Source organism: Aspergillus wentii (genome assembly GCF_001890725.1).
Source record: "Aspergillus wentii DTO 134E9 unplaced genomic scaffold ASPWEscaffold_8, whole genome shotgun sequence".
NCBI classification, from domain to species: domain Eukaryota; kingdom Fungi; phylum Ascomycota; class Eurotiomycetes; order Eurotiales; family Aspergillaceae; genus Aspergillus; species Aspergillus wentii.
The window spans coordinates 780,194-804,844 of record NW_024467839.1 but is presented as its reverse complement, the minus strand read 5'-3'; the positions used below and the strand labels follow the sequence as shown (position 1 = coordinate 804,844).

At 48.6% G+C, this 24,651-nt stretch overlaps 13 protein-coding genes and 2 non-coding genes across 15 annotated transcripts; 8 read left to right on the top strand and 7 right to left on the bottom strand.

Moving 5' to 3' along the window:
- The first annotated feature begins 574 nt into the window (after positions 1 to 574).
- Positions 575 to 709, top strand: ASPWEDRAFT_t187. Its single transcript has one exon. It is a non-coding gene; the product is annotated as a tRNA-Val (tRNA).
- A 293-nt stretch (positions 710 to 1,002) lies between these two features.
- ASPWEDRAFT_t188 lies at positions 1,003 to 1,134 on the top strand. Its single transcript has one exon. It is a non-coding gene; the product is annotated as a tRNA-Ile (tRNA).
- A 529-nt stretch (positions 1,135 to 1,663) lies between these two features.
- On the bottom strand, positions 1,664 to 3,498 carry ASPWEDRAFT_62386 (MFS transporter). The gene is made up of 5 exons (XM_040838647.1): positions 3,384 to 3,498; positions 2,518 to 3,295; positions 2,416 to 2,463; positions 2,216 to 2,354; positions 1,664 to 2,161 (listed from the first exon to the last, which is right to left on the bottom strand). The coding sequence occupies exons 1-5, from the start codon at positions 3,483 to 3,485 to the stop codon at positions 1,798 to 1,800; spliced, it is 1,431 nt and encodes a 476-aa protein (XP_040684760.1). The 5' UTR covers positions 3,486 to 3,498; the 3' UTR covers positions 1,664 to 1,797.
- Positions 3,499 to 3,996: 498 nt separating this feature from the next.
- On the top strand, positions 3,997 to 4,396 carry ASPWEDRAFT_45028 (uncharacterized protein). Its single transcript, XM_040836423.1, has 2 exons — positions 3,997 to 4,285; positions 4,340 to 4,396. Exon 1 carries the CDS (start codon positions 4,021 to 4,023, stop codon positions 4,186 to 4,188), a length of 168 nt encoding a protein of 55 aa, XP_040684759.1. The 5' UTR covers positions 3,997 to 4,020; the 3' UTR covers positions 4,189 to 4,285; positions 4,340 to 4,396.
- ASPWEDRAFT_678861 (uncharacterized protein) lies at positions 4,242 to 4,603 on the bottom strand. The gene has a single exon (XM_040838936.1). It carries the CDS (start codon positions 4,493 to 4,495, stop codon positions 4,295 to 4,297), a length of 201 nt encoding a protein of 66 aa, XP_040684758.1. The 5' UTR covers positions 4,496 to 4,603; the 3' UTR covers positions 4,242 to 4,294.
- Positions 4,604 to 4,711: 108 nt separating this feature from the next.
- On the bottom strand, positions 4,712 to 6,061 carry ASPWEDRAFT_118310 (putative mitochondrial carrier protein; the record flags this gene model as incomplete). The annotated part of the gene is made up of 2 exons (XM_040828809.1): positions 4,712 to 5,874; positions 5,938 to 6,061. The coding sequence occupies 2 exons, from the start codon at positions 6,059 to 6,061 to the stop codon at positions 4,712 to 4,714; spliced, it is 1,287 nt and encodes a 428-aa protein (XP_040684757.1).
- A 404-nt stretch (positions 6,062 to 6,465) lies between these two features.
- ASPWEDRAFT_72081 (putative F-box protein (Pof7)) lies at positions 6,466 to 8,520 on the top strand. Its single transcript, XM_040839226.1, has 2 exons — positions 6,466 to 7,038; positions 7,096 to 8,520. The coding sequence occupies exons 1-2, from the start codon at positions 6,649 to 6,651 to the stop codon at positions 8,332 to 8,334; spliced, it is 1,629 nt and encodes a 542-aa protein (XP_040684756.1). The 5' UTR covers positions 6,466 to 6,648; the 3' UTR covers positions 8,335 to 8,520.
- A 142-nt stretch (positions 8,521 to 8,662) lies between these two features.
- On the top strand, positions 8,663 to 11,457 carry ASPWEDRAFT_141069 (putative ATP-dependent RNA helicase (Hrh1)). The gene is made up of 2 exons (XM_040829416.1): positions 8,663 to 10,886; positions 10,942 to 11,457. Exons 1-2 carry the CDS (start codon positions 8,781 to 8,783, stop codon positions 11,278 to 11,280), a joined length of 2,445 nt encoding a protein of 814 aa, XP_040684755.1. The 5' UTR covers positions 8,663 to 8,780; the 3' UTR covers positions 11,281 to 11,457.
- A 487-nt stretch (positions 11,458 to 11,944) lies between these two features.
- ASPWEDRAFT_31760 (uncharacterized protein) lies at positions 11,945 to 12,421 on the bottom strand (the record flags this gene model as incomplete). The annotated part of the gene is made up of 2 exons (XM_040833577.1): positions 11,945 to 12,241; positions 12,296 to 12,421. 2 exons carry the CDS (start codon positions 12,419 to 12,421, stop codon positions 11,945 to 11,947), a joined length of 423 nt encoding a protein of 140 aa, XP_040684754.1.
- A 33-nt stretch (positions 12,422 to 12,454) lies between these two features.
- ASPWEDRAFT_176179 (uncharacterized protein) lies at positions 12,455 to 12,886 on the bottom strand (the record flags this gene model as incomplete). The annotated part of the gene is made up of 2 exons (XM_040831469.1): positions 12,455 to 12,542; positions 12,600 to 12,886. 2 exons carry the CDS (start codon positions 12,884 to 12,886, stop codon positions 12,455 to 12,457), a joined length of 375 nt encoding a protein of 124 aa, XP_040684753.1.
- A 1,633-nt stretch (positions 12,887 to 14,519) lies between these two features.
- ASPWEDRAFT_678682 (uncharacterized protein) lies at positions 14,520 to 16,941 on the top strand. Its single transcript, XM_040838934.1, has 2 exons — positions 14,520 to 16,569; positions 16,682 to 16,941. The coding sequence occupies exon 1, from the start codon at positions 14,709 to 14,711 to the stop codon at positions 16,557 to 16,559; it is 1,851 nt and encodes a 616-aa protein (XP_040684752.1). The 5' UTR covers positions 14,520 to 14,708; the 3' UTR covers positions 16,560 to 16,569; positions 16,682 to 16,941.
- A 346-nt stretch (positions 16,942 to 17,287) lies between these two features.
- ASPWEDRAFT_45020 (60S ribosomal protein uL16) lies at positions 17,288 to 18,568 on the bottom strand. The gene is made up of 3 exons (XM_040836421.1): positions 18,451 to 18,568; positions 18,025 to 18,200; positions 17,288 to 17,943 (listed from the first exon to the last, which is right to left on the bottom strand). The coding sequence occupies exons 1-3, from the start codon at positions 18,493 to 18,495 to the stop codon at positions 17,493 to 17,495; spliced, it is 672 nt and encodes a 223-aa protein (XP_040684751.1). The 5' UTR covers positions 18,496 to 18,568; the 3' UTR covers positions 17,288 to 17,492.
- Positions 18,569 to 18,967: 399 nt separating this feature from the next.
- ASPWEDRAFT_45019 (60S ribosomal protein eL30) lies at positions 18,968 to 19,585 on the bottom strand. The gene is made up of 2 exons (XM_040836420.1): positions 19,446 to 19,585; positions 18,968 to 19,370 (listed from the first exon to the last, which is right to left on the bottom strand). The coding sequence occupies exons 1-2, from the start codon at positions 19,516 to 19,518 to the stop codon at positions 19,129 to 19,131; spliced, it is 315 nt and encodes a 104-aa protein (XP_040684750.1). The 5' UTR covers positions 19,519 to 19,585; the 3' UTR covers positions 18,968 to 19,128.
- A 584-nt stretch (positions 19,586 to 20,169) lies between these two features.
- ASPWEDRAFT_141060 (uncharacterized protein) lies at positions 20,170 to 23,078 on the top strand. Its single transcript, XM_040829415.1, has 2 exons — positions 20,170 to 21,190; positions 21,250 to 23,078. Exons 1-2 carry the CDS (start codon positions 20,545 to 20,547, stop codon positions 22,581 to 22,583), a joined length of 1,980 nt encoding a protein of 659 aa, XP_040684749.1. The 5' UTR covers positions 20,170 to 20,544; the 3' UTR covers positions 22,584 to 23,078.
- Positions 23,079 to 23,249: 171 nt separating this feature from the next.
- ASPWEDRAFT_45017 (coatomer subunit zeta) lies at positions 23,250 to 24,457 on the top strand. Its single transcript, XM_040836419.1, has 2 exons — positions 23,250 to 23,782; positions 23,847 to 24,457. The coding sequence occupies exons 1-2, from the start codon at positions 23,418 to 23,420 to the stop codon at positions 24,085 to 24,087; spliced, it is 606 nt and encodes a 201-aa protein (XP_040684748.1). The 5' UTR covers positions 23,250 to 23,417; the 3' UTR covers positions 24,088 to 24,457.
- Positions 24,458 to 24,651: the final 194 nt, after the last annotated feature.

Here is a 24,651-nt window from a genome sequence, read left to right as displayed (position 1 = left end):
AGAGGTAAAGGGAAGAGAGGTAAAGGGAAGAGAGGTAAAGGGAAGAGAGGTAAAGGGAAGAGAGGTAAAGGGAAGAGAGGTAAAGGGAAGAGAGGAGAGGCGCAGAGAGGCAGAGGGGAAGAGAGCATGTCTATGCAAGATAATAACAGAAACAAGGACAACGTAAATCCTAGAAAACTATGGCTCACCCATTTCGGCATATGCAAAGTCAGTCCTTTTAGACACCTTTTTTAAGTGTTACCTCACGCCGCGCCTCTGATCTACATTTTCAGTATAGCTAGATCACGAGTCTGGTTCTCATATATTAGGATGAACCTGGGTGCCAGCTTGGTTTATCTCATTTCCTCCAACTTCACAATGTATATAGCTTCCTCGTAGCATTGGAATGGATAATGACTGTAGGACCTAGGTAGATCTACGCTATTGTATTTTCAGCTGTTGTGCAATCAAAATCTACTTGAAATATGATCAGCTGTTTGGAACCTACTTTTACGTCGTGCATGGAACGCAGGTAGCCCTGGGGGACAATAAGAATACATATATAGTCTGGATGGCTGCAGTTTTGCATCAACTCGCCTCTATAGCTCAGTGGTAGAGCGCTTGACGTACGTAACCAATTACATTATTATTATTGAATTTACCCGCTAACAATTAAACAGTTGTATTCTCTGATATCAAGAGGTCCGTGGTTCAATCCCGCGTGGAGGCAATTTCTTTTTTTTTTTACTTTTTTCTTTTTTCCCCAATAAGCTATTGCCAGCGTAACGTTACCCAGACGCAGTGGTCAATAAGTCACATGACCATACACAGTCGCTTTTTGTATGATACAAGACCTAAAGTGGACAGAAAGTATGGGTTATGAGATGTCACGTGCACTCTGTAGATACAGCTGGCCCATGCATGGGCGAATAAACCAAACTGTCATGGCGAATTCCTCAGCTCTTATGAATTATTTCCCTAGCCAACTATCTATTGAAAATAGTCGCCACCATTCACAACTTCGCCTCTATAGCTCAGTGGTAGAGCGCTTGACGTATGTCTCCTCGTTATCCTTCTTGATAAATCAAAAATCTAACAATTAAACAGTTGTATTCTGATATCAAGAGGTCCGTGGTTCAATCCCGCGTGGAGGCAATTTCTTTTTTTCTTCTTCTTTTTTGTCCCTACCTTATCTTCAGCAGAGTATATTAAAAAAAAAAATCCCATAAACATTATTTTTCTTTACAAGTTAACGCCTACGTCTCTATCTGCCGCGACATTTTTATTGTCTCGTCCGATTTCTTCCATGCCCTGTGTACATTGCTGATTACCCTACGCCGTCTTTAGAGCATCTTGGGAGATAGCAAGGGCTATGACGGTCATGTGTTGATGCTCTTAACTCATACTAAATCACATGGGGGTATAAACGTATGATGATCGCTAACTCAACCGCAGTAAACGTGAAATACTAATGAATCCTTTGAATTGTCCAACACTTGATAGCAAGACGTGAGAAAGGAGGTGATGTGATAAAGTCGAGGATCCAAGAAGACGAGAGGACCGACCTGCCTTCCTCGGGACCTTCGCCTAGACTTCCATTTTGAGACATCATCAACAAGTAATGCCTTAGGATTGTCTGTATTTTGATATTTCTCTTTGTTCATTATGATACTCTATCAATGCTACCTAATCTATATGTGCTTTTGATTCGCTAGACGCCTTGTACTCCCTAGATCTCCTGATGCAAAAACAACGACATTTCTGGATGAATTATGACTCTCCAGGAATTAGTATGACTACCTTTATTCTTATGTAGCCTCAGCTCGTTTGGCAATAAGCACTCTTCTTTCGCAGCCAGTACCCATACTTCATGAAGATGAAGGGGATAACAGCCATACCTAGAGCACAGAATCCAAGCAAGGAGCTTGCCCACGGGATGCCCAGGGCATTGTACATCGGACGGGTGGCCAGTGGCAGGCAAACAGCAGTAATGGATCTAATCGTACTTGCTGCTGCCTGGGCAGAAGCCGAATTCTGCTTGTAGGCATCGGTCAGGTAGTTCAGCATGGCTATGAAGATGAGTAAGTAACCTGCACCAAAGAACAAACCAGACATCATGGGCATTATGGGGTGAATCGATTTGGAAGAAGACCATCCAAGCCAAAATAAAGCGATTACAATACTGGGGGACGTTAGACTCTAGGATAATAAGCATCGCTGCGAACGGTTGTCTTACCCGGGAGCACCGACACATCCAAGAGGCAATCGACGATATTCCTCCTGCTTAGCCCAGGTATGATTTGCGTTGACTGCCTTTTCATGGAATGAACTATACAGAAAGAACATAACGAGGCCCAGGGAGGAGCCAACCATCACTGTATTGTGTCGATGTCATTGGTACCATATGGCCAGAGCAAAGGTATGTCGTTGACTTACTCGGAATAAAAGCTAAGCCTGCCACACCAGGTGTCATGCCATACAAATCTTTATTGTTTGCATTAGCAAGATACATTGACAGTAAATAAAGGCTCTGCTCACCTTGAAAGACAATTGGATAGGCTTGAAAGAACAGATAGAAAACCGAATATATCAAAGCTAGATATAACGAGGTGAAGAGAACGAGTGGTTCCCGAATGGTCATCACAAATGGCCGGGTAAAGATCAGACCTATGGCGCTCAGGGAGGGTTTATTTGGCGAAGAGGTGCCCTTATCTTGGTCTAAGCCTTGTACCTTTCTTTGCCTTTTCTGGATCAGGACAGGAGCATAGGTCTCAGGCAGAAGAAGGACCAAAGGCAGTCCAACTCCAGCAGTTATAAGGCCAACCCAGAATGTCCACTGCCATGAGACTGTTGCAATGAATCCCGAAATCATCGGACTCAACTCCGGACCAAAAGGAGTGACGAACATGAACAGCGACATGGCGATCCCACGCTCTTTGGGGTGATCGTAGATATCCGAGTATAACCCACCCAGCACAGCATTTGGTGTAGCAGCATTCAATCCGCATAGAAGACGAAACCCGAGCAGCGATGAGTATGAAGGCGCGAGGGCACATGCCATGGTGAACATCGTATACCCAATATAAGAACCGATGAGAACAGGTCGACGACCGAGATACTCGCTCATGGGACCGAAGATCAACGGGCCCACGGCATATCCGATCAGGTAAAGGGAGTTGAGGAGCACTAGCTTGGTATCGGATTCGACATTGAAGTATTCCGAGATCTCGGAGCTGGCACCCGACGGCAGAGACGACCCCATGGCGCTGTTGAAGCAAAACACGATTCCGGCGATGACGATGTGCCATTTTCTGACCTGCTCAAAGAGCAAGATTAGCACAGATTCAAGTCCATTGCTGGCAATAATTGTTGCAAAAAGAGAAAGATATGTAAATTCTACTTACCTTGGAGAAGTTGACTGGATTCTGCGGGTCGTCGCTGGGGAACGAGGCCATTTCCTGGACCCTAGAAGAGGGCAAGCCATCTTTGAGCGTATCTGAAGACATCGTTTGACCGTTACTGGCATCTCACAACCTCCTGAATCAGAGGAGGAATTCCCTTTTCAAGAAGCTCGGGATCGGCCTTCTGTCCGATGTCCCCAATCCTGTGATGGGTCCCATGTTTTTCTCTCTGATAACAAATGCCCAATGCTATGGAGCAAGCAAGGTTAGCCACGGCGATGGAAGAGTCTCGAATTGGCTACAAGACAAGTCATAGGACTCCATTCCCTGCTAGAAGATAAATCCACCTCGTTTTCGTATCCATGGTGTGGCATGGAAGATGGATGTCTTTTCGTCTTCGGCTCTCCAGGTTTACGTGGGTCAATACAACTGCTAGAAGTAGAATACGCCCATTTTACCACAGAGACTACCTACATTGAATGTTGATGTGGCTGGTTTTATCAAGTATCCTAAAAATTGATCGTAATTAAAGCTCATTCTCATTCTTATTCTCATTCTATATCTAGGACCGGAAACCCATCCCGACATGAACACAGGAAATCTTATACCCACAGATCCGATTAGCCGGTCGACATGTCAAATGCCACGCCCTACGCCCTATGTAGGTAGAACACAACGCTCTAAACCCATCTGGTTGATGATCAGCATTATCTGGATGGAAATGATTCATTACTCGTGGTTCATTCAAGTGAATGAAAGTTATGCTTATTTTTCCAACGGAGCAGAGATATCGAACGAAATGGATTGATTGTCATGTCCACAACCCCAGTTCTAATGCTTACCACCATATAGCCTACGTGATAAATGACGTCAAAGTTGACGATATTGGGAATGCTGTATGACTTGAGAGAAGATTAGAGTCGCTCTAATTTCAAGTATAGGCTGGAAAGCCTAACCTTTCGCCGGAGTATGTACAGAACGTTGCGATATGCAATGCTTTTGAGACAAAAGAAATAGCTTCCTCCTAGACGAGCCAGAAAGAAAAAGAGAAGAGAAGGGAATAGAAGGAGGAAATTCGTTCTATAACCCAGTATCAATGCGGTATCATCAGACATTAGCCAGATAAATGAAAATAATAAATGCGCGCCTGCTTCGCAAGAAACAGTGGATATACAAAAAAAGCGGAGATTGCAGGACGATAAAATAGCGGAAATAATGCAAAAATTGAGCTTCGAGTTGAAATAGCAGAGGCGCCTATTCTGGCAATAGACAAGCCAGTGGCGTGACTAGGTGCTGTCGAATCCTCTTGAGTAGAATATAGACATAATACATCAAACAGATTCTGATGTATCATCTGCACTGGAATGGCGTCGCTCGTTCACACCACGGGCCATCTTCTTTCCCAACTCGTAGGTGGAAATCATAATGGCACAGGCGGGTGCTACCTTTAAGCATCGTGCCACCCAACCACGAAAGAGTCCAGCCATGCCTTCTTCGCGGAAAATGTGTAGCAGAAATTGCGGCAAAGAACGCTGCTCGGGCGGAACAGGGGGTCTAGGAAAAGTGTTTTTGATGGAGGTGGGATCTGGGCGGTCGTCACCCACGTGTCGGAACACCTGCTGGCGAGTCTTGCCCACATCGAACGGGGTGGTGACAAGTGCTGCAATGGAACCAGAAGTCGCCCCAGCGATAAAGCTGTCCATGAATGTAACTGTCTCCAAGCCCTGCGACTGCCGCTGTTCCGTGTAAGATGGGCCATGTGGCAGAATATGTGCCTCGGCCTGTTTGCGGGTTTCTATGAATTCCGTTTTGACTTTTTCGTATAACCACCAGTATAGACCAGAGAATGGTACATCGCGCCACATAGTAAGAGTCAACCCACGCCAGAGTGAGCTATATCCTCTGACCTGAGTCATCTCGTATAAACCTTCCAGCGTCTTTTTAAAATGGTCTGCGCCGGTGCCAGAAGTAGCCTGGAGACGCGTCCGGAACATTTCAATTGGACTGATCGCTGATGCAGCCGTGATTCTAGCCACGGATCCTGCGATAAGGGGAGTGTAGGCATCGGGAACGGCTTGTTTGATGGGGCTTCTGTCATCCGATCGCAGCCAGTCGTACCCAGAAAAGTAGATGATATTCCCGGGAATGCCCATCATTAAAGTCGGGCTAAGCCCGCGCCAGAGGGATAAGATGCCCTCGTTTCGAGCAATCTTCCTTAGACCGTCCAGCGTGGATGTAAACATCTTGCGCTGAGTTTCTTCCACTGCACATTCGGCCGCAGTAGCAGAGCTGCTGCTGATTGCCCCTACGTTGGGCCCCGCCATGCATATCTGAGAGTTTTGTCCGATCCAGAATACTTCACGGCAACAGGCAGTCACCCCGATATTAGGAGGCATGTTGTGCAGTGTTGGAGCGGTATGGGTGACAAAGGGAGATGTACTTTTCATCGAGGATTGGGCTTGGAGTCGAACACGAACGACATCGAGGGGAGTCGCTGAATGTAGAGCAGAGTATTAGCTTGTTGCTCGATGCATGCCACATCTAGCCGATAGCTTACCTAGGAGGGCCGTCAGGATGCTACCACTAGTGGCAGAAACCATCTTCTGTGCCATGGAGGTATCATCGTTCACTTGTTTGGCTTCCGGGACAGGGACTGCCCCCGTTCCAGCTGAGTTCGCCATGGTTGAATTGTCAAGATAATGCCATGACTCTCCAGGATGCCCCTCTGACCCTGCAGTGCTACTCCTCAGATCGTCAGAGCGGTATCGGTCTCCACGCGCCAGATTAGACCCAACGTCGGACATTCATTCGGTGAGGGCGGAACAGCGCGCGTGTGGCGTGTCTATCGCTCCGTTGGCTTATCTGAAACACTGTCACAGTCGTTCAATTCGAATAATATCGCAAGACCGGGCGCAGAATCCGAATAATGGGGGAGAGAAAGCAAGAGCAATGCGTCCGAGAAAAAGAACGTTCGATTCTCGGTTGTTGGCGGTGGCGCTGGGCCCAAAGCGGTTTAGGACCGGAGATAAGCAGCGACACACTCTCCGCGCAGCAGATCGACTGTCGTCTTATTCCTCAGCTGCAGACGAGATTCGATTGAGTTGTGACTGGGAGCACGCAATGGATCCTCTGACGTGACAGATTGCCGTTTCAGATTAAAAAACCATCTTTTTTGCCAATATCCTGCAGGTTGAGGTCCAACGTCAATACGAGCATCGTCAAGCTTATCAATCAACGCTCCGACCGCACCCGTGTCTCGACCAGCAATATGGAGGACAATGCCGAACTCGAGTCGTTTCGACGCCAGTGGCGTGAAGAGGTTGCTCGTCGGAGAACGCAGGATCGAGCTCATACCTCCCAGGCAGATAATTCTGCCTTTTCTTCGACGCGACCGCAGCAAGCTCCTCCAAGTCACTTCGAGGTTGCTAATCCTAAAGAGGAGGAAGATGAGGAAGATGAACAGGAAGAGCATGGCCCGACACCATTTGACCAAAGTGAGATCGTTCATCAGGTTGGGCAGTTGAGCTTAGATGGGGATGGTGCGAAAACAAGCAAGAAAGAACCTAAATCAGCTCTGGAGCACTTCGAAAGGGCGGTCGAGAAGGAGGAAGAGGGCAGTTTGGGAGACAGTCTGCAGCACTATCGCAAGGCATATCGTGTAAGCCTTCCCTATATAATTTGAAAGATTTTATGTATTGATTATTTTATCATCTAGTTGGACTCGGATATCGACAAGACCTATCGCAACAAGCACTTCGCTGCGGCATGGAAGAAGCCCGCGCAATCTTCCAATACTTCAACGAAAGGCCACTCGGCAGCTCAACAATCTCAAGATAAACCGGTGAATCTACCAACGGCTGAGCTCATTGCATCCTTTGCCCATTTACCAATCCCGCAAGCTGAGCCTCTCATTGAAAACACACCCCCGCCTCCGTGTCCTATCGCGAACGTCCCGTCCGATGTGATAGTTGAGGTTCTAAAGCATGTTGCTTTAATGGACCCTGCATCATTTGCCCGGGTGTCGCTGGTGTGTAAGCGCCTGGCATACCATTTTGCCCATGAGCAGCATATCTGGAAACGGCTGTGTCAGGGCTCTCAATTTGGGTTCAAGGCAATGCATTATTCCTTTGCCTGTGATGTTTTTGGAGTCCCTGAATATACGCTAGGTCCTCGCTACGCTTTATTCCCTTTTGATGGACCTGCGAAAATCCCAAAGCCACTGTCTTTATGGAGCCAAGTTTTTCAAACGTTTCCTCGGATTCGCTTCACAGGAATATACATTAGCACGGTAAACTATACTCGCCCTGGTGATGCTTCCGCATACCAGAACATATCGTGGAACAGCCCCATTCACATTGTGACTTACTACCGGTATCTGCGATTCTATCCAGATGGGTCAGTCATATCGTTGCTTACCACAACGCCGCCGAAGGAAGTTGTCCCGCATATCAATATGGAGAATGTGATGACATCTCGAAATATAAAATCTCCACGACGCCAATTCTCAGGCGCAGGGTCGACTTTGGCAGGTGCTCCCGACCCAGTACCAGCTGTTGCCATGGCTTCATTGAAGTACGCCCAACGAGGCCGCTGGCATCTGACAAAACCGATCGATGTTCCTGATTCATCGAACCCGGGAATCAAAGCGGCGGAAAGTTCCCAGCATCACCCTCCAGTGCCGGACAAGGCTGCGACGCCTGACGCTCGAGACGTCGTCATTGAAACTGAGGGGGTAGGCCCCCAGTACGTCTACACCCTCCATCTATCCCTGCGGTCATCGGCCTCACGGCCTCACAAATCGGACGTTGCACCCCCTAATCCGAGCAAAAACACAAAGTTGGCCTGGAGAAGCTACTGGAGTTACAACAAACTTACGGATGACTGGGCTGAGTTTAGGCTCCAAAACGATCGATCCTTTGTCTTCCGGCGCGTTCGGGGCTGGGGTATGAGCTGATGATTTATGAATTTTACTATTCTTCACTTTGTAAATAAGCACCAGGCGCAGAGAGAAGAAATGGCGTACGATTTATGGCAAGAAAAGAGAGGGACACGGGTATCTATACATGATCTCAAGACATGATAAACAGAAATACCATTATATAAAGATAGCAAAATATGAATGAATATAAGCTAACACTCAATATTATCTTTACCATCACACTGTCGTGCATATAAAGTCGTAGAAAGCCATACAGAAAGAACCACGCCAAGCGGCTTATCGATAAGCGTCCCTGGGGAAAAAATTTCGGGGCATTGAAACCTCGACAGAACCACGCAAGAGACACGAGACCACGACATAGAAAGGCATTCGTTATCTAATGGCCAATTTGACGATTCATCTGACTTTTTGATCCTAATATATTCGAATTGTTACCCCCATCTGCCAGGCGACAGCTCACGATGCCGGAGAAGGTGCGCACGGTCTTCAACGACTCGGATGAGGAGCCCGTCATCGCGAAGAAAGAAGCCCCCTCAGAAGACAAACAGCTGAAGAAGGAGAAATCGGTGAAAAGAAAAAACAAAAGCAAGGAAGATGATAGTGAGAAGAAAAACAAGAAGCGAAAGCATGAGGAACCGGTCGATAGCCCGCAGACGACCGAGGTCAAAGGACCATCACCCAATGCCGAAGAGAAGAATGCGACCAACGGCGAAGTAAACGACAAGGTCCGTAACTTGAAGGATAAAAAACACCAAAAGCAGAAACAAAAGCCGTTCAAAGATGCGAAGCACAATTACGCCTCCTTAAAGGACAAAGCTAGCGCACTGTATGCGATCCGCAAGAACCTCCCCATCTTCCCTCACGGCGATGAGATCCGACAAAACCTGCGCAAAAACGATGTGATGCTCTTGGTCGGAGAAACTGGTAGCGGAAAGAGTACGCAGATTCCGCAGTTTTTGGTCAACGAGCAGTGGTGTCGTCCGACAAAGGCGACTGTCGTGCGGGATAATGGCTCGAGCAGAGATATCACAGTTGGTGGGTGCATTGCTATCACCCAGCCAAGACGAGTGGCAGCCATTTCGCTTGCTCGACGAGTGGCGGAAGAGATGGGAACACCGTTGGGATCTTCGTCGCCGGCGAGTAAAGTTGGTTACTCGGTTCGATTCGATACGTCTACGTCGCCCGGTACGCGGATTAAGTTTTTGACTGAGGGAATGCTGCTACAGGAGATGCTGCATGACCCGCATTTGACCAAGTACAGTGCTGTCGTGGTTGATGAAGTGCACGAACGAGGTATCAATGTTGATTTGACGCTGGGTTTCTTAAGGAATCTGGTGTCTGAAAAAAAAGAAGGACGAGGCGGAGTGCCACTCAAAGTCGTGGTCATGAGTGCTACGGCTGACATGGAAAGCCTTCTAGGGTTCTTCAAGGAAGGGCTTCAAGCTCCAAGCCCTCGGAACAGGATAGAGGAGAGTGCTGCCAAACCGGACTCCGAAGACGAAAAGAAAGGCAAGGAGATTTCTGCTTGCCATATAAAGGGTCGTCAATTCCCAGTCAAAACGATCTACTCACCAGAACCGGTTCATGATTTTGTTGATGCAGCTCTTAAAGTTATCTATCAGATTCACTACAAAGAACCAATGCCTGGTGATATTTTGGTATTCCTGACTGGACAGGAAACCGTCGAGGCCCTTGAGCAGTTGGTCAATGAGTACGCCGTTGGAATGGACCCTGCACTCCCCAAAATCCAAGTTCTGCCTCTCTTTGCTGCTCTTCCCCAAGTAGCTCAACAGCGAGTGTTTATGCCAGCTCCCCCTCGCACTCGCAAGGTGATCTTGGCCACCAACATTGCCGAAACATCCGTGACGGTGTCTGGGGTGCGGTTTGTCGTGGACTGCGGCAAAGCAAAGGTCAAGCAATTTCGCACAAGACTTGGGCTGGATTCGCTCTTGGTTAAACCCATTTCAAAGTCGGCAGCTATCCAACGGAAAGGTCGTGCAGGTAGAGAAGCACCCGGTCAATGCTACCGACTATATACAGAGAAGGACTACTTGGAACTTGATGAGACGAATACTCCCGAGATTCTGAGATGCGATCTGAGTCAAGCTCTGCTCAACATGAAAGCCCGTGGTGTCGACAACGTCATGGGCTTTCCGTTTCTCACACGACCCCCACGCGAGGCTCTAGAAAAGGCACTACTTCAGCTGCTAAGCATCGAGGCTCTAGGGGATTCTGGTGAGATCAGTGCTATCGGATCGCAGATCGCCAAACTTCCCCTCACGCCTACACTTGGACGTGTGCTCCTCGCTGCATCCGAACATGGGGCGGGCTGTCTGACAGACGTGATCGATATAATTTCTTGCCTCAGCGTGGAGAACATCTTCCAGAACACGACCTCGGAAGAGAAGAAAGAAGAGGCAGAGAAGGCCCGGCGGGATCTCTACCGGAGAGAAGGTGATCACCTTACTATGCTGACGACGGTGCGAGCCTATGCTGCAGAGCATTCAGACCGCAAGGCCTGGGCATCAAGACACTTGGTTTCGCACCGCGCCATGCAGTCAGTGATGGTATGTCCTCTCCATTTCATCATCTATTTGAAAGTCTACTAACCTCCCAAACCAGGACGTTCGCAAGCAACTCACCATGCAATGCCGCCAGGCCAAACTCCTCCCCAGTACCGAACAGGAGAACCCATCCTCCATCGTCCGCGAGCCGTCTCCGGTCTCCATCCTGAAAAGTTTCCTGTGCGGCTTCTCAACCAACACTGCCCGGCTGGTCCCGGATGGCAGCTACCGCACAGTAGTCGGCAACCAGACGGTGGCAATCCATCCATCGAGTGTGCTGTTTGGCAAGAAGGTCGAGGCCATCATGTACAACGAGTTTGTGTTTACAAACCGCAGCTATGCGCGAGGAGTGAGTGCGGTGCAGATGGATTGGGTTGGAGAAGCGTTAGCAGGTTAGACAAAAGTGCGGGGATTGCATTTCAAAAAGGCATAGATTTATACCCATGATTTATTTCAAGTTTTTCTCGTCATTCATCTTGTATCTAGACTAGCTAAGTTAAATAGACTTCTTAGTACTGCATACAGACCTGCTGAAAATCCCGTGTTTACTTCGCATCAGCACCATCGACCAGCCACAATAAACTACAATATATGATGATCAACAGCATACATTTCGAATAACCCCTTGCATATGTGCCCAAGCTGTTTCAGACGCATTGCGGATGACATGTCAACTGTAGGAAAACACGTCAATTGATGCTTCACGTATGACGATCATTATGTGACATCCTTGTCCAGTACTTTTTACTCTGCGATCCCGTATAAAACAACAGATATAATTGTCCTTCAGAAATGATGATATCATACGAAGTCTACTCTTGGTTGCCAATGCATTAAATGCAAGAAAGGCATCATGTCGAATTTCCATTATCAAATAGAAAGTTAAAGTTTTGACATTGATTCTAATATGAATTAAGTACAGATAGTAAATGAACCATAAATATCTGAGACCATTGAAATATTTCCCCTAATTATGCTCAATCCATACATATTTCTTCAACCTTCTTGACCCAATCTTGGTCTTGGTCTTGGTGGCGGCATATTCTCGTCCCTCAGGCAACTCACGAAGGGAAGTCGGAGACTTCCAGGTCGATAGATGCACTCCGGGGCCCCATAACCGGCATCTGGGGAGTCACAACCAGGCTCGGTGAAGATGGAGAACTCGCCTCTTGGGAGCGTTGGGGAGCGTTTGGTATTTCCCACTGGGTCGTTTCCAGGAATCGTACAAACACATCGAAAGGGTTGGTGTCAGGGTCACCAAGTTCTAGCAGTTTGCCCTTGCGGATAATGAGATTATGGCCGTTGTGAAAGCCTGGATGATCCTGCCGTGCTGGGGGCCCATGAGATAAGATCATGACCTATTCAGAGTTAGAAGATAGGAGATGGGAGATATCATAGATAGAGTTACATACTGGAATGGTCAGATGCTGGTCGAACCTTTGAAACAACATTCGACTCTCGATTGCGGCGATGATTGCAAGCACTTCTCCTCTTAGGAGATTGTCATCGCCGTTGATATCATGTTTCATGGTGAACATGATATGGGGCTTTTTCTCTGGGTCTTCTGTTCCTCATGCGGCCACGGGGCTGAACTCGGGGCTCTTCTCGCGGAATATTGTATCCACGATGTTGTCTTTAAATATCGATTTAGTGAAGCCCCTAGAAACGGAGTATTTAACTTTGATGGTCAGTAAGCAACAGAAGCAGATGACTTACCCTCGATATCTCCATTCCGTCAACCGTATAAAGGGGCCTTCTTCTCTCTCATCCTCGTCATCTTCTGGCGTGTTTGCCCTACATAAACCCTCCACCTCCCACGTAAGACGGCTGCAAAGAGCGTTTGCAATGCTGATTGCGGAGTGCCTTGGCATGTTCTTCAAAGTATCGTCCAGCATCGCCAAATGAGACAGTGTCTCCTTATGCTCTGTAATAGGGTATGCCTGTAACTTTGCAGCCGAAAGTGGCCTGAAGAATACCGGAGCCTTTAGTGGCTCTTCTGACATGGACAGCTCCTGGACCTGGATATTGAATTTGACGACATCGTAGATATCCTAGGTGGGCTTTGGGTGGTCCTTGATGACCCGGAATAATTTGTTGAGGGTCTTTCGCAACTCCTTCATGGCCTTGTCTTTTGTTGGCAAAGGCTGCAAGAGGCTTCGCGAAGGTCTCAGCGATAGGTGTCTTGATGCCATAGTGTTTGATTGAGAGTAATGATGTGAAAGCTGTATTATGTCTTCAATATGAGGGCTACAGTAGATATCTCGAGTGCAAGGTGTAGTGATGAATGATGGATGCTTGAAGGAGTGGAGATGGAAGAAGAAAAGTCTTGATGCTGCCTGGAATAACGTAGATAGGCAGAAATACCACAAACAGCCACTTTATAATCTTGATGTGACAGATCGCCATCACTTTCGCAGCTGATTTATTGGCCAGAACAAAAGGCATCTAGGACTGGATATCAAATCCCCGTCTTGAAGACATCTTTCGAGGCAGCGATTATCTGGCGATGAGGCTTTGACAGAAACCACTTGAATTATCCAAGGCAAACGGTAGGATTTTTTTCGTCTTTCATCTTTCATCTTTCATCTTTCATCTTTCTGTTCTCCTGCTTTCTTCTTCGAAGCCAAAGCTAATGCGGTGTTGCTCCAGCGCTCTTTTTTCCGCACAACATGAGGTCTCTTCGACTTTCGCAGAGCCCGATGCACACTATAAACGATATCCTGATAGTAAACACGTAAATAAGGACTTATGGGGTATGGAATATCATGGGATTGCATATGAGTTAGCAACGGCAGTGGTGGCATTTGGCATTGACGATACTCGTCGCCTCATCAGTCAGCCTCATCAATGCCTGAAGGGGACGAATTCTCAGGGTATAATATTTGATACATCGCTATAGGGCAGTCAGATGATCCCAGCATCTTAATCTCTTTTTATATTGCCTATTTGGGATATCACCACGTCGATGCGATGCCGCCGAAAACAGCCCGACGAGTGGGTGAGATGGAACAATCGAGGTTTCAGCAGGCTTTGGCTTGATCGGCCAACGAACAATGGACTGCTATCTTATATCTCCTGAGATTCAAATCAAATTACCAGCCTGAGCCTGTTGAGCCTGTTGGGCTTGATGGCTTCCACTTTGGCTTCATGATCAACTTAACTGGTCACGTCATTATTTGTGTACGAAGAGGGGACATCAGGAGATGATCATTTTTTGCCAGCAATCACGAACTCCTAAACTTCTCAAACCCGGAAATGCAGTAAATTATGCTCTAATTAAAATCTACGCCCAGACTGCAATTCTCCCAAGAGCCACCTCTTTTGCCTCTTCCACTGCGTGTCTGCTGACTCGTCACAACGACGACCTCTGGTACATATCGACTTTGCCCGATCCTTGCTACATTTCGCTCGTAGGGGATCAAATGGATCAGCATACGATCCTCTGACTCTGCTGCGATTAGCCGTCCGAGCAAATCCTACCTGATGGCCTAATTGTGTCTCATCTCAGCCTGTCGTCGCGTTGTCGCTCCGTGATCGCTTCGATTCGATCAGTCGATCAGCTTCCCTGCTGCTTCCGTCACCGTCACCGCATCCACCGCATCCACTGGTGTTGGAATAGTTACTTTCTCCAGCTTATCTTTTCTTTTTCCACTTTCTTTCTTTCTTTTCTTTTTCTCTGCTTTATCTTCTCCTCTTCTCCTCCCACTTCGTCTGCATCAATCCTCTATCCTACTTCCTATCAGCCTACGTGGGGAAACTTCACCCACCCGACCGTTCTTATCTCTACTATCTCCACGCATCATCCTCTTCTCCATCTAACAACCCATGGCGTTTCGACTACCAGCCCAAGCCCCTCCTCGTCGACATACTTCCTATTCCAACTCTCAATATCCCCCTACCCTTGATATCCCTTCGACAGACGACCCCGACCCGACAGCGCAATGGGTTCTCTTCTCCCCCTCCCAGCCCTCCATCACCGCCCGCACTCACACGACCTCGACTGAACGTACCCCACGCACAGCTGGTGCCTCCCGCCTGAGTGACTTTGGGTCCTTTGGCACTCCCACTCGCTCTACATTAGCTTTAGAGGGTGATGAGGATAATGATGAGGTTCTCGACGAGCCCTTGGACGAGGACGGTACTGAACTAGACAGCTTGGATGACGGGCTTCATGCCTTTCGGGCCCCGTCCGTGACCAACGACGAGTCCACACAATGGGGCCAGGGTGCCCAGGCTGTACTTCCAGCCCACGATGGGCTAGGTAGTTTCCAGGCGTCTAGTCAGACTGTTCAGGATCAGCTGTGGCAGCACGAACAGTACAACCCGCGGCGCAGGCCCGAGTTACGGCTACGACGACACTCCAGCGTTCAACGTGAGTTGGATACGATCGCGGATAACCAGCATGTCAATACAGAGCGAGACCGATGGCAACGCATCGAGAAATGGAGGATGGACCAAAGTCGAGTACTCTTACAGGAGATTGAGAAAGAAACACGACGGCGGCGGAACAGTCAAGCCAGTCGGTCGACAGACCAGGTTCCTTCTCAGTCGATTGTCCCAGACTCGCTAGATGACATTCCGGAGACGCTCAAAGAGCACACGCCTGTTCCGCCGGCAGCAGAACCAGAAGCTGACGACGAATCTTTATGGCGACGCATCACTCGGAAGGTGATCCAGGACCTAATTGGTATTGACGACTCCTTGCTCTCGGTTATCTTTGGTGAGTCGTTGCCTGAGGAGGAAGAGGAGCTCCGAGAGCAGAGCACAACTGCAGGAACAGATAGCGCTCTCAGCATAGATGACTCGATTAATCGCGAGCTGGAGTCCGTGCCCGACGATAAAGATCTCTGGCAGAGTAAACTACTTCGGCGTATTGCGCACGAACTTGGTGTTCTAGTCCACCAGCTCTGTGAGCACCCCGGGGCTTTTACAACATATCTTAACTTATCCAGCGATATCAACAACGAATATGCTGGCATGCCTGTCCGGCCCCGGCCAGAAGGGAATGACTCGCAGACGCGCTCTGGGTTGACTGCCCTCTCCACATCAGCAGATATGACCAATGACGCCACCAGTTCGATTTTGTCCCCGCAATTTACCCCCACGCTGCGCGATCCCAACAAGGAGCATGCAGCCCAATGGGGCATCGAGGAGGAAGACAACCTGACCCGCATGGCACGTAGCAATACACCTGACCCGTTGTCCGAATCGGCTCATCTACATAATGAAAAGGAATATTGGGAGCGTGAACTGGACGTCACTATGGTCTTCCGTTATCTCCGCAACCGTTTTACTCGCCGCAATAGTAATACTGACACCAACTATACCGCCTCTCGTCGACACTCTCAAGATGCGTCTCGCCGCGCAGCAATCATTCGACAACATCATCCTTTAGTTGCCCGGGCACAATCTCGTTCTCAGGCACAGGTTCGACGTCAGTCCCAGTACTCCGGAGGGGTTGCAGGCCCAGTCAGAGTCTCGTCCCCTCTGCTCCGCCAGAACTTCCGTCGGCCCAGTTCCAGCTGTGCAAGCCAGAGTGCCAAGCTATCAACCATTTCCAGTCATCGAACTCTCACTGGCTCCAGTCGGAACTACTGGGACATTGGCGGGAGCGTGGAAAGTGGAAGCCCCATTGCACCCGTCGGAGCTGGTCTCGGAGCCTGGGGAGATGTCTAGTCGACCTCTGGTAATTCAACTTTTAATTAATTCCGGCAATATACACCTTTTATCTAGCATGCAGGCCATCTACTGTTGATAATACTACATATATCAAGGAGTCTGATCGGTGGTGTCTACAGCTTCAACATATCTTACGATCTGCGATGTCTCATCTGGACGTGTTTCATTTCACTTGGCTGGCCCTTTTTTTTGCTCCTCAGCTTTGACATCTCTCATATCTACACCATCATACTACATCATACATACATATTTCTATCTTGGGATCTTGGGGTTTGGGAGTTGTGTACAGGGCCATCTATTCGTTTCAATGCATATTGATATTGATTGGTATATTGATTTATCGGGGCTTTTTGCATTCGTTTATTCTGGGCTGTGTGCTTGTCCATGGTGTCATATGGTGTCATCAATAGGTTAGATGGTGTGGATATGGAAGATGATAGTGCCGCAAGGCTTTACTGTATATTTCTCATCGATCGGATCATTGCATCAATATACTCCATATAAACATTTTGAGTTTGATATTGTCTGAACCAGCTATGAGATCATAATAAATAATAATTTGAATTTATTTATACCAGACCCACGTGCGTAGAGAGCTTTAACGTATCGATACGTTAGCCGATATCGGATCAAGCTCGCAGAAAAGCAATGTTCGATGCTAGGAGACGTCTACAAATACGGCATACAGACTACTGGCTCAGACCCTCAGATACCATTAGAGATCATCGTGTTTGTAAAATTCTTATCGTAATAATCTCTTGGTCACTACCATTACCACAGGTCACTGCCATCAGGGTTGAGGTGTGTTGCGAGAAGAAACAAGCCGTGGAAAAACCATGATTAAACAACTCCGTCGTGCGTGAGGGGGAGACACAAGGACATCAAATTGAGGGGATTAACACAAAAAGTTCGCTTTTTTCAATTCCATATCTAAGCCTGAGCAACGTTCTCGTAGGCGTCGGGGAATCTCTTCATGTTCTCCTCAACGGGACCGTGACCGCGCAGGAACTGGACATAGGCACCGTCCTGCTTGAGCTTGCCCTCCTGGCGGAGCTGGACGTAGTCCTCGCGGCGAACGGGGGTGAAACCCCAGTTCTTGGACACGACAATCTTTTGGCGACCGGGGAACTTGTACATGGAGCGACGGAGAGCCTCGATGGCGGCGGCACGGTTGGAGTCACGGGTGCGGACGGACAGAATGATCTGGCCAATGTTCACACGGGCGACGAGACCGTTGGGCTTACCGAAGGCACCACGCATACCGGTTTGGAGACGATCGGCTCCGGCACACGACAACATCTTGTTGATACGGACGACGTGGTAGGGGTGCACACGGATACGGAGGTGGAAACCTTCCTTACCGGCGATCTTGACAAGGTACCTGAAATAACACCCATTAGTCTTCTGTTCCTCTTGTCTTTATGATATCTCCCATCTCGGGTTGGTTGTGTCGGATACATACTTGTTGGCACAGATACGGGCGGCTTCGAGAGCCTCGGAGGACAGCTGCTCGTACTCGTTGGAGACCAAGTGCACACAGGTGGGGAAGTCGTCGACGTTGGCCTTCTTACGTCCGAGATCGTAGATACGGATCTTGGGGTCGGGGACACCACGGTTGAACCGGGACTTAGGGTAGGGCTATCATCGCAAAGTCATGTCAGTATTATCGTCCATCTCGAATCTCGGTAGATATAAAAAATTCTTGGTCTGAAGCAAAAAACAAAATCCATTAAATGATATCGATAAAAGCGACACGGTGACGTTGGGCAGACTCTGTCCGTCATTTCAGGCAAGGGTGTTGCTGGTGCCTCTGCCCTCTCCCCACAACCGAAAATCCACAGAAATCAAGATAGAGAAAAAAAAAAAAACTTCAAGACTTCGCACGCACCTTGTTCTTGCAGTAGCGGTAACATCTCGCGGGACGACGGGCCATCTTGAATGCTGGAAATGGGCTGTCTGCACTTCCTGCGAACTGAGGTTGTCGAAAAAAGGTGTTGTCGGTCGGTCGGAGAGCGAAAAGGAAGGGGATTCTTCTATGCGAGGCACTTTCGGCGTTGATTTCCAAGCAGCGCCCGCTAACGAGTGGCAAAGCCCTAAGCCCTAGGCCGTCCACCAATTATGTCTCCGAGCCGAGATGACGCATTTGTCATGCTTATCGATTAGGCAGATTCTGGTTGATTTTCAGCTACAGATAGCGGATTTAGATCTTCCATCTACAGACGAACATGGATAGCTACAAAGATCTTCATGTTATCTACATGGCTTAATCTACGGAATAATGCATATATTTATTGCTCAAACCGCAAGGTGTAAATTGCTTTTTTTGTCATTATCTAACATATGCTAAGACATGCAGACGTTGAGATATAACATCAATCGTAATTTCCCGGGTTTACACCTTTACTGGCCGGAGAGGATGTCGGAGTCACCGGCGTCCAGGATGGCCATGGTAGAGCAGCGGAAGAGCTTACCGCAAGCGGTTCCGAGCTCAATCTGTATATCAAAAGAAAACACCGGTTAGCCATTTGTCTGTACCCTCCAAAGCCTTGGATTTTGCGGCTTCTTCTCAGGGTGGCTCCCATCTCATCCTCCACGTGGGAAGGTGATGAGGGGCCCAGCTTGAGCAAGGAGTAGATGTATTGTCAGAACTTACGTTGTTGCCAGAGAAGTGGTGGACGGGGGCCTTGGCAAGCATGGCGTAGTACTCGAGCTCACTCTTACGGAGAGGAGGAGCGTTGGCGGAGATGATGACCAACTTGGCCTTGCCGGAACGCAGGGTCTTGATGGTGGACTTGTAACCCAGGGTGACTGTTGTGAGGGGAGCGCAGTTAGCCATCTGCAAAATTTCATCTTATCTTCCTGCAGCCGATCAGAAAAACGTACCCTTTCCGGACTTCATCACAAGCGCAAGGCGCGAGTTGATGTTGTCACCGGACTTCTTGCTCTTGTTGGCCATCGTTACGCTGTCGAAGAAGATGAACTTCTAAATTGACTTGAAAGATTGAAAATAGTGCGCTCCGGCCTGGTTTTCCTGGGATGCGTTGAGGTTAAGAAGTTGAACGGACCGTCGAGAATTTTGTGTGGGTTTGGCGAGCCCCGATCGGCCGGAGAAATATTGTCTCCGTTCCGTTATTGCTGAGTCACCCCGCTGTTTGCTTCCGGCGGTATTGTGTATCAATGCATTACTGTATCTTACATCACCATAGATTACGGGCTGTCTGTCTATCTGTCTCCCTGCCTGACGATGAGGTGGTGGTTGACCAGCAGTATCACCTGCAGACGTGGCGCAGTATCTCAGAGTTTGGTTCTGGTGGTTCCCTACCGGACAAATGAGTCGATGATCAGTGGCGGGCTTTGATGACTTATTATTATCTCAGACACAAAGCAAGGTAGAGTGAGGTGCTATCTTTATCGACAGCCATGAGTTAGTTGAATTCGTCCAGAAGGGGGGGCCGTTTTTACCTCGTAATATGGCTAGGCCCCGTACTGGCCCCCGTAGTTTTGGGACTAGCCTGTAACTTTAGTCTGACTGTAGTAGGGGAAACCGCATGTATTATTGCCGTTTCCATACGGATATTTGCTCCTAACAATAATTATTATTCCACTCGGGGTCCGCCTCTTTTCTCTCGCTCCCCTCCCCAACTTCCCTCCTTCATCACCCATGCATACTGCGTCGGATTGATTTTTGACGTGATTTCTTCAATTTGATCTGCTCTCCGTGGCAGTCTTTCTTCCGAGGTGGCTAGACGGTTGCCCGGCTGCCAGCCATTTGAACCTTCCCCCACCTAGTGTCCACACTGTGTTTTGACCGCTACTATATAACGTCTCGTTCCTTTAAATTCATCAGTAATCTCCGGCCGTTTCATCACCGTCTTTTGAGGTTACAGATCTTCTCCTTTTCCTTCCCCTGTCTGGAGTCTCTTGCTGTGTCTCCTTCAGAGTTGTTACACCTCTTCAACCTTTTCCATTGCCCCCCGCCAACATGTCTGCGTCACCTCGCAAGCCTGGGACGCCAGCTCATTCCAGGTCCTCGACCGCAGAAAACCATCCCGTTAATGGCTCTTCCCCTCGAACCCATTCACGATCTCCAAGTGCAACGACCAACGGTGTATCTCGCACTCCATCCGTCCGTGGCTCGACCCCGGTCTCTGCGCGTGCTGCGGCCAGAAAGCCAACTCGCTCCTCCAACCTCAGCATGTCGAGTGTCCCCAAAGTTGCAAACGATCCGTCCGAGGAAGAGGCGCGAGCGCAAAATGCTGCCCTTATCGAAGAATTGAGAGAACAATTGCAGAAGGCAGAGACCGCCTCGGAGCAATATCGCAAGCAGCTCGGAGTTCTGCAGATGCGGCTCGACGAGGCGGTCAGCGAACAGGGCAAGCTGGAAGACCAGGCCCATGAGAAAGATGGCAGATTCGAAGCATTGAACGGTGAAATTCGTGAGCATGTTCGCCAAATCCGTGATTTGGAGCAGACGCATGAAATGGAGCGGAATGCCATGCTGCAAGAGAAAGAACAGCAGGCCAGCCGTGAAGAAGAGATGCAGGCAACCATCCAGCGTCTCAAAGAAACAGTCGCCCAGAAAGACATGCGGATCAACGCTGATAGCGACAAGAACGTTTCTCGCTCTTGTAAGTCCTCTGCTCTGCTTCCCCCTTTTGCCACATCTTGTTGCTAACCTATGTTGAAGCGAGCTTCCGTAACAGATCTTCCCCCGATGTGGATGGGCAATTCGCGCCCTCCTCCCAGATTGAGCGAAGCCCTTCGCGCAACAATTCAACGCTGCTCTTGCAGAAAGACAAGCTAATTGAGTCCCTCAGACTTGAGCTGGCTGAGTCTCAGATCAAACTCGTGGAGATGGAGAACAAGGGAGGCGGCCGCCAACGCGAACTCGAGAAGGAGCTCCTGGAAGCTCGCATGGCAAATGCTCGCTTGATGGAAGACAACGAGAGTTATCAGTTGCTTCTCAGCGAGCGAACTCTCAATGGCGACTTTCACAAGGGTGATTTTATGCGCGAAGCCCATCCTGACGCCGCCGAAACCAAGGAGCCCAGCAATGGCTTGGGTTCGTTGGCTGATGAACTCGAATCGGTCGACGAGAGAGTTGAAACAGACAACACGCGCAAGTACGAAGCAGAAATCAAGGCCCTCAAAGATCAGAACAAAGCTTTGACTCTCTACATTGAGCGCATCATCAGTCGTCTGCTTCAGCACGAAGGCTTTGAGACTATCTTGGACAAGAATGAAAACGAAACCCCAGCTACCTCCAAGCCGGGAACTGCAAGCAGTGACAAGGATCTTCCGCCAACGCCTCCCGAAAAGGATGATAGCCAGACATTCCTGCAGAGGGCCAAGTCCGTCGTCTCGGGTCAAAACAATCGGCCTCTGCCCCAGCCGGCTGTGCCTCAGCCGGCTCTGTCTCAGCCGAGATCGCGCCCAGTTAGCTACATGCCCCCGGCATCTCTCAGCTCGACCCATGAAAATCCCGAAACCGCCCCCAGCATTCCCATCAATCGTGCTCAATCCGTGCGGTCTGGCCACCGCAGAGCCCGCTCAGACCAAGCGGATGTGGCAGCTGCAGCAGTTGTGGGGCAGATGTATCGTGGTCGCAACTCAGGTGGCCCTATCAGCCCTACGATTATGGGACCTGGATCTCGCCAAAGCGCCTTCTCCGGGGCTAGCTACATGTCAAGCATGAGCGCTGGTGGTCGTGCCCCGTCCCTGTCTAGTCAACCCGACCAGGGTAGACTTAGCAGTTCCGGTAGTGTCACCAGTGATCTCCACGGCGAAACTGCGTCTACAGGTGCAACCTCAAGCTCACCACGTTCGAGCAGTGGAATGACGAATTACACCGGGGCAGTCATGACCCAGAGTAAACTGCGCCCGCTGCGACTGGTCAGTGAAGCCTCGAAGTTGGCCGAAGAAGAAGAAGCCGCTCGCAAAAAGGCGAACCGTGGAAGCTGGATTCCATGGTTCAATAATAACAACGCCCGCCCAAGCTCCAGTGAAGCCGCTCAGGGTTAAGTCTTTTTTGGTTTCTGTTCTCCTTTCTTTTTGTTTTCTCCATCTTGTGTTTGATATGACCTACCTTTTCTGTAAGATTGACTCTCACTTGATGTACCGTCTGACCTTCCCTGAGGGCTTGGTTTTGGGCGGTCACAGGTTACCTTCTTATCTTTATGTTGCAATACCCTTTGTTTTCGATGTCATGATGGTGATGAGCTACTGTGTGATTCCTTCCGACAACCAGCAGAAGGACATATAACTGCCTATGTTCGAGATGCCATGGGGTCTGCTTTGGATTATTTTCGTGTTGGCCATCTTGACTGTTATTTATGGACTCTCCTTTCCTGGATATATTCTTCCCCAGTTGCATGATTATTTTAAGGAGAAGGATTGAGATGATCATACCCCACTTTCTTTGACGAACATACGAGTTATATATCAGGACCCCCTTGATAGATTTAAGGCATTTGTAAAGATAATTAATGAATATTTTAAATTGAACTGAATGGCTCTCAATTATCGATGTCGTAGCGTTTCGGGTTTCCTCCACCCCCACTAACACCAATAAATCTACAAGCATCTCTGTATAAATTAGAAGATTAAAGATCTCCTATCTTCGTATATTCAAATTTTGATAAAAAAAAACACCTGATTCGTTGATGTCGGCATCAAAAGCCAGCGTGGACTTTTGATATAGTCCGGAACAACATTGTGGCGGCCTCCGGATTGCGGACAGATAGACTGTCAATAATGCCGACCATCAGTTGTATCGCAGACCAGCAATTCCACTCACGTTCGTCAAGACTCGTTCCTTTTTAGCACTTTTTAATTTTTCAATAAAGGTTGCCCGCCATGCCCGGTCCTTTGTCTCTCTTCTCCGTTAATGCGGTCCTCCTTATGTCCGCCGACGATGGTTCTCGCATCTTTACCAAATATTACTCGGCGCCTCACCCCCCAGCAGGTGCTGCACCCAATGCGACTGATTACCCTGGCGCCAATCCTTATCAATCAGTGAAGGAACAGAAGGCTTTTGAACAGGGTCTCTTGGAGAAGACAAACAAGCAGTCCAGCGATGTGATTCTCTATGATAACCGGATTGTCGTCTTTAAGATGGAGAGTGATGTGATGCTCTATGTGGTTGGAAGCGCAGATGAGAATGAAGTGCTCTTGTACAACGTGGTCCTGTCGTTGAGAGATGCCTTGGGGATCTTATTCAAGTAAGTTTCTGTCTTTAGGTCCTGCCAATTTGAAGATATGCTGGTCTGACTGAACATCTCTCAGGGGTGCCACCGACAAGCGCACAATCGTCGAGAACTACGACCTGGTCGCCCTGGCCATTGACGAGATTATTGATGACGGCATCATCCTGGAAACCGACCCCGTTCTTATCGCCTCTCGTGTCAGCCGTGCCCCTGCACCGGACGCACCCAACATGAAGAGCATCGATCTGTCCGAACAAGGTCTGCTGAATGCCTGGGAGTTTGGAAAGCGACGCCTGGCCGAGGGATTGCGACAGATGTAGATGGACGTTTGAGATTAAACATTTTTTTCAGTTTTCTTTTGATGGGAGCATTCAATGCTGTTTCTTGCCCTGGCTTTTTCCCCTTCCCTAATTTCATCTGGCTGGTCCGGCGCATTATTGTGTGATGTTCATTGTTTTATGACCTCTGTTGCCTCTATTTACCAAAATTACTCTTTGTTTGCATTCACCTTGGGGCTTCTCTAGAGATGGACCTTTTTATCAGCGAGGCTGTTCCTGGAGAAAGATTCTATCATAATACCTACAGACTTCTTGACAGGGCAAATGCAGAACATTTAAGGGAGAAAATAAAAAGCAGCACCCTATAGACATTTAGCTATACATAGAAAAAGCCATTCATTTTCATGAAATGTTTCTCCGCATCGCGTGGGCTCGAGGAATGGGAGTAGAATGTTATGGAAAAGCGATGGATTAATATGCTTAAGCCCTGCCCCGCATACGTCACGCCTTCCAGTCAGATCGCCTTCAAAACTTTTGAGCATCAAATTATTGCCCTCCAACCACACCAATTTGTCCTAGAGAACCCTGAATTAGCAAACTGTGAAT

What these genes read in the sequence shown, in the direction of transcription:
- ASPWEDRAFT_62386 (XM_040838647.1), bottom strand. Translation starts at nt 3,485, where the DNA reads ATGTCTTCAGATACGCTCAAAGATGGCTTGCCCTCTTCTAGGGTCCAG. An exon ending in AGGCTTAGCTTTTATTCCGA is followed by an intron (nt 2,355 to 2,415) that starts GTAAGTCAACGA and finishes GACACAATACAG; the next exon opens with TGATGGTTGGCTCCTCCCTG. An exon ending in GGATGTGTCGGTGCTCCCGG is followed by an intron (nt 2,162 to 2,215) that starts GTAAGACAACCG and finishes AACGTCCCCCAG; the next exon opens with TATTGTAATCGCTTTATTTT.
- ASPWEDRAFT_45028 (XM_040836423.1), top strand. Translation starts at nt 4,021, where the DNA reads ATGCCACGCCCTACGCCCTATGTAGGTAGAACACAACGCTCTAAACCC.
- ASPWEDRAFT_678861 (XM_040838936.1), bottom strand. Translation starts at nt 4,495, where the DNA reads ATGTCTGATGATACCGCATTGATACTGGGTTATAGAACGAATTTCCTC.
- ASPWEDRAFT_72081 (XM_040839226.1), top strand. Translation starts at nt 6,649, where the DNA reads ATGGAGGACAATGCCGAACTCGAGTCGTTTCGACGCCAGTGGCGTGAA. An exon ending in ACTATCGCAAGGCATATCGT is followed by an intron (nt 7,039 to 7,095) that starts GTAAGCCTTCCC and finishes TTTATCATCTAG; the next exon opens with TTGGACTCGGATATCGACAA.
- ASPWEDRAFT_141069 (XM_040829416.1), top strand. Translation starts at nt 8,781, where the DNA reads ATGCCGGAGAAGGTGCGCACGGTCTTCAACGACTCGGATGAGGAGCCC. An exon ending in GCGCCATGCAGTCAGTGATG is followed by an intron (nt 10,887 to 10,941) that starts GTATGTCCTCTC and finishes CTCCCAAACCAG; the next exon opens with GACGTTCGCAAGCAACTCAC.
- ASPWEDRAFT_678682 (XM_040838934.1), top strand. Translation starts at nt 14,709, where the DNA reads ATGGCGTTTCGACTACCAGCCCAAGCCCCTCCTCGTCGACATACTTCC.
- ASPWEDRAFT_45020 (XM_040836421.1), bottom strand. Translation starts at nt 18,495, where the DNA reads ATGGCCCGTCGTCCCGCGAGATGTTACCGCTACTGCAAGAACAAG. An exon ending in ACCGCTACTGCAAGAACAAG is followed by an intron (nt 18,201 to 18,450) that starts GTGCGTGCGAAG and finishes TTGCGATGATAG; the next exon opens with CCCTACCCTAAGTCCCGGTT. An exon ending in GCCCGTATCTGTGCCAACAA is followed by an intron (nt 17,944 to 18,024) that starts GTATGTATCCGA and finishes GTGTTATTTCAG; the next exon opens with GTACCTTGTCAAGATCGCCG.
- ASPWEDRAFT_45019 (XM_040836420.1), bottom strand. Translation starts at nt 19,518, where the DNA reads ATGGCCAACAAGAGCAAGAAGTCCGGTGACAACATCAACTCGCGCCTT. An exon ending in TGTGATGAAGTCCGGAAAGG is followed by an intron (nt 19,371 to 19,445) that starts GTACGTTTTTCT and finishes CCCTCACAACAG; the next exon opens with TCACCCTGGGTTACAAGTCC.
- ASPWEDRAFT_141060 (XM_040829415.1), top strand. Translation starts at nt 20,545, where the DNA reads ATGTCTGCGTCACCTCGCAAGCCTGGGACGCCAGCTCATTCCAGGTCC. An exon ending in CAAGAACGTTTCTCGCTCTT is followed by an intron (nt 21,191 to 21,249) that starts GTAAGTCCTCTG and finishes CCTATGTTGAAG; the next exon opens with CGAGCTTCCGTAACAGATCT.
- ASPWEDRAFT_45017 (XM_040836419.1), top strand. Translation starts at nt 23,418, where the DNA reads ATGCCCGGTCCTTTGTCTCTCTTCTCCGTTAATGCGGTCCTCCTTATG. An exon ending in GCCTTGGGGATCTTATTCAA is followed by an intron (nt 23,783 to 23,846) that starts GTAAGTTTCTGT and finishes AACATCTCTCAG; the next exon opens with GGGTGCCACCGACAAGCGCA.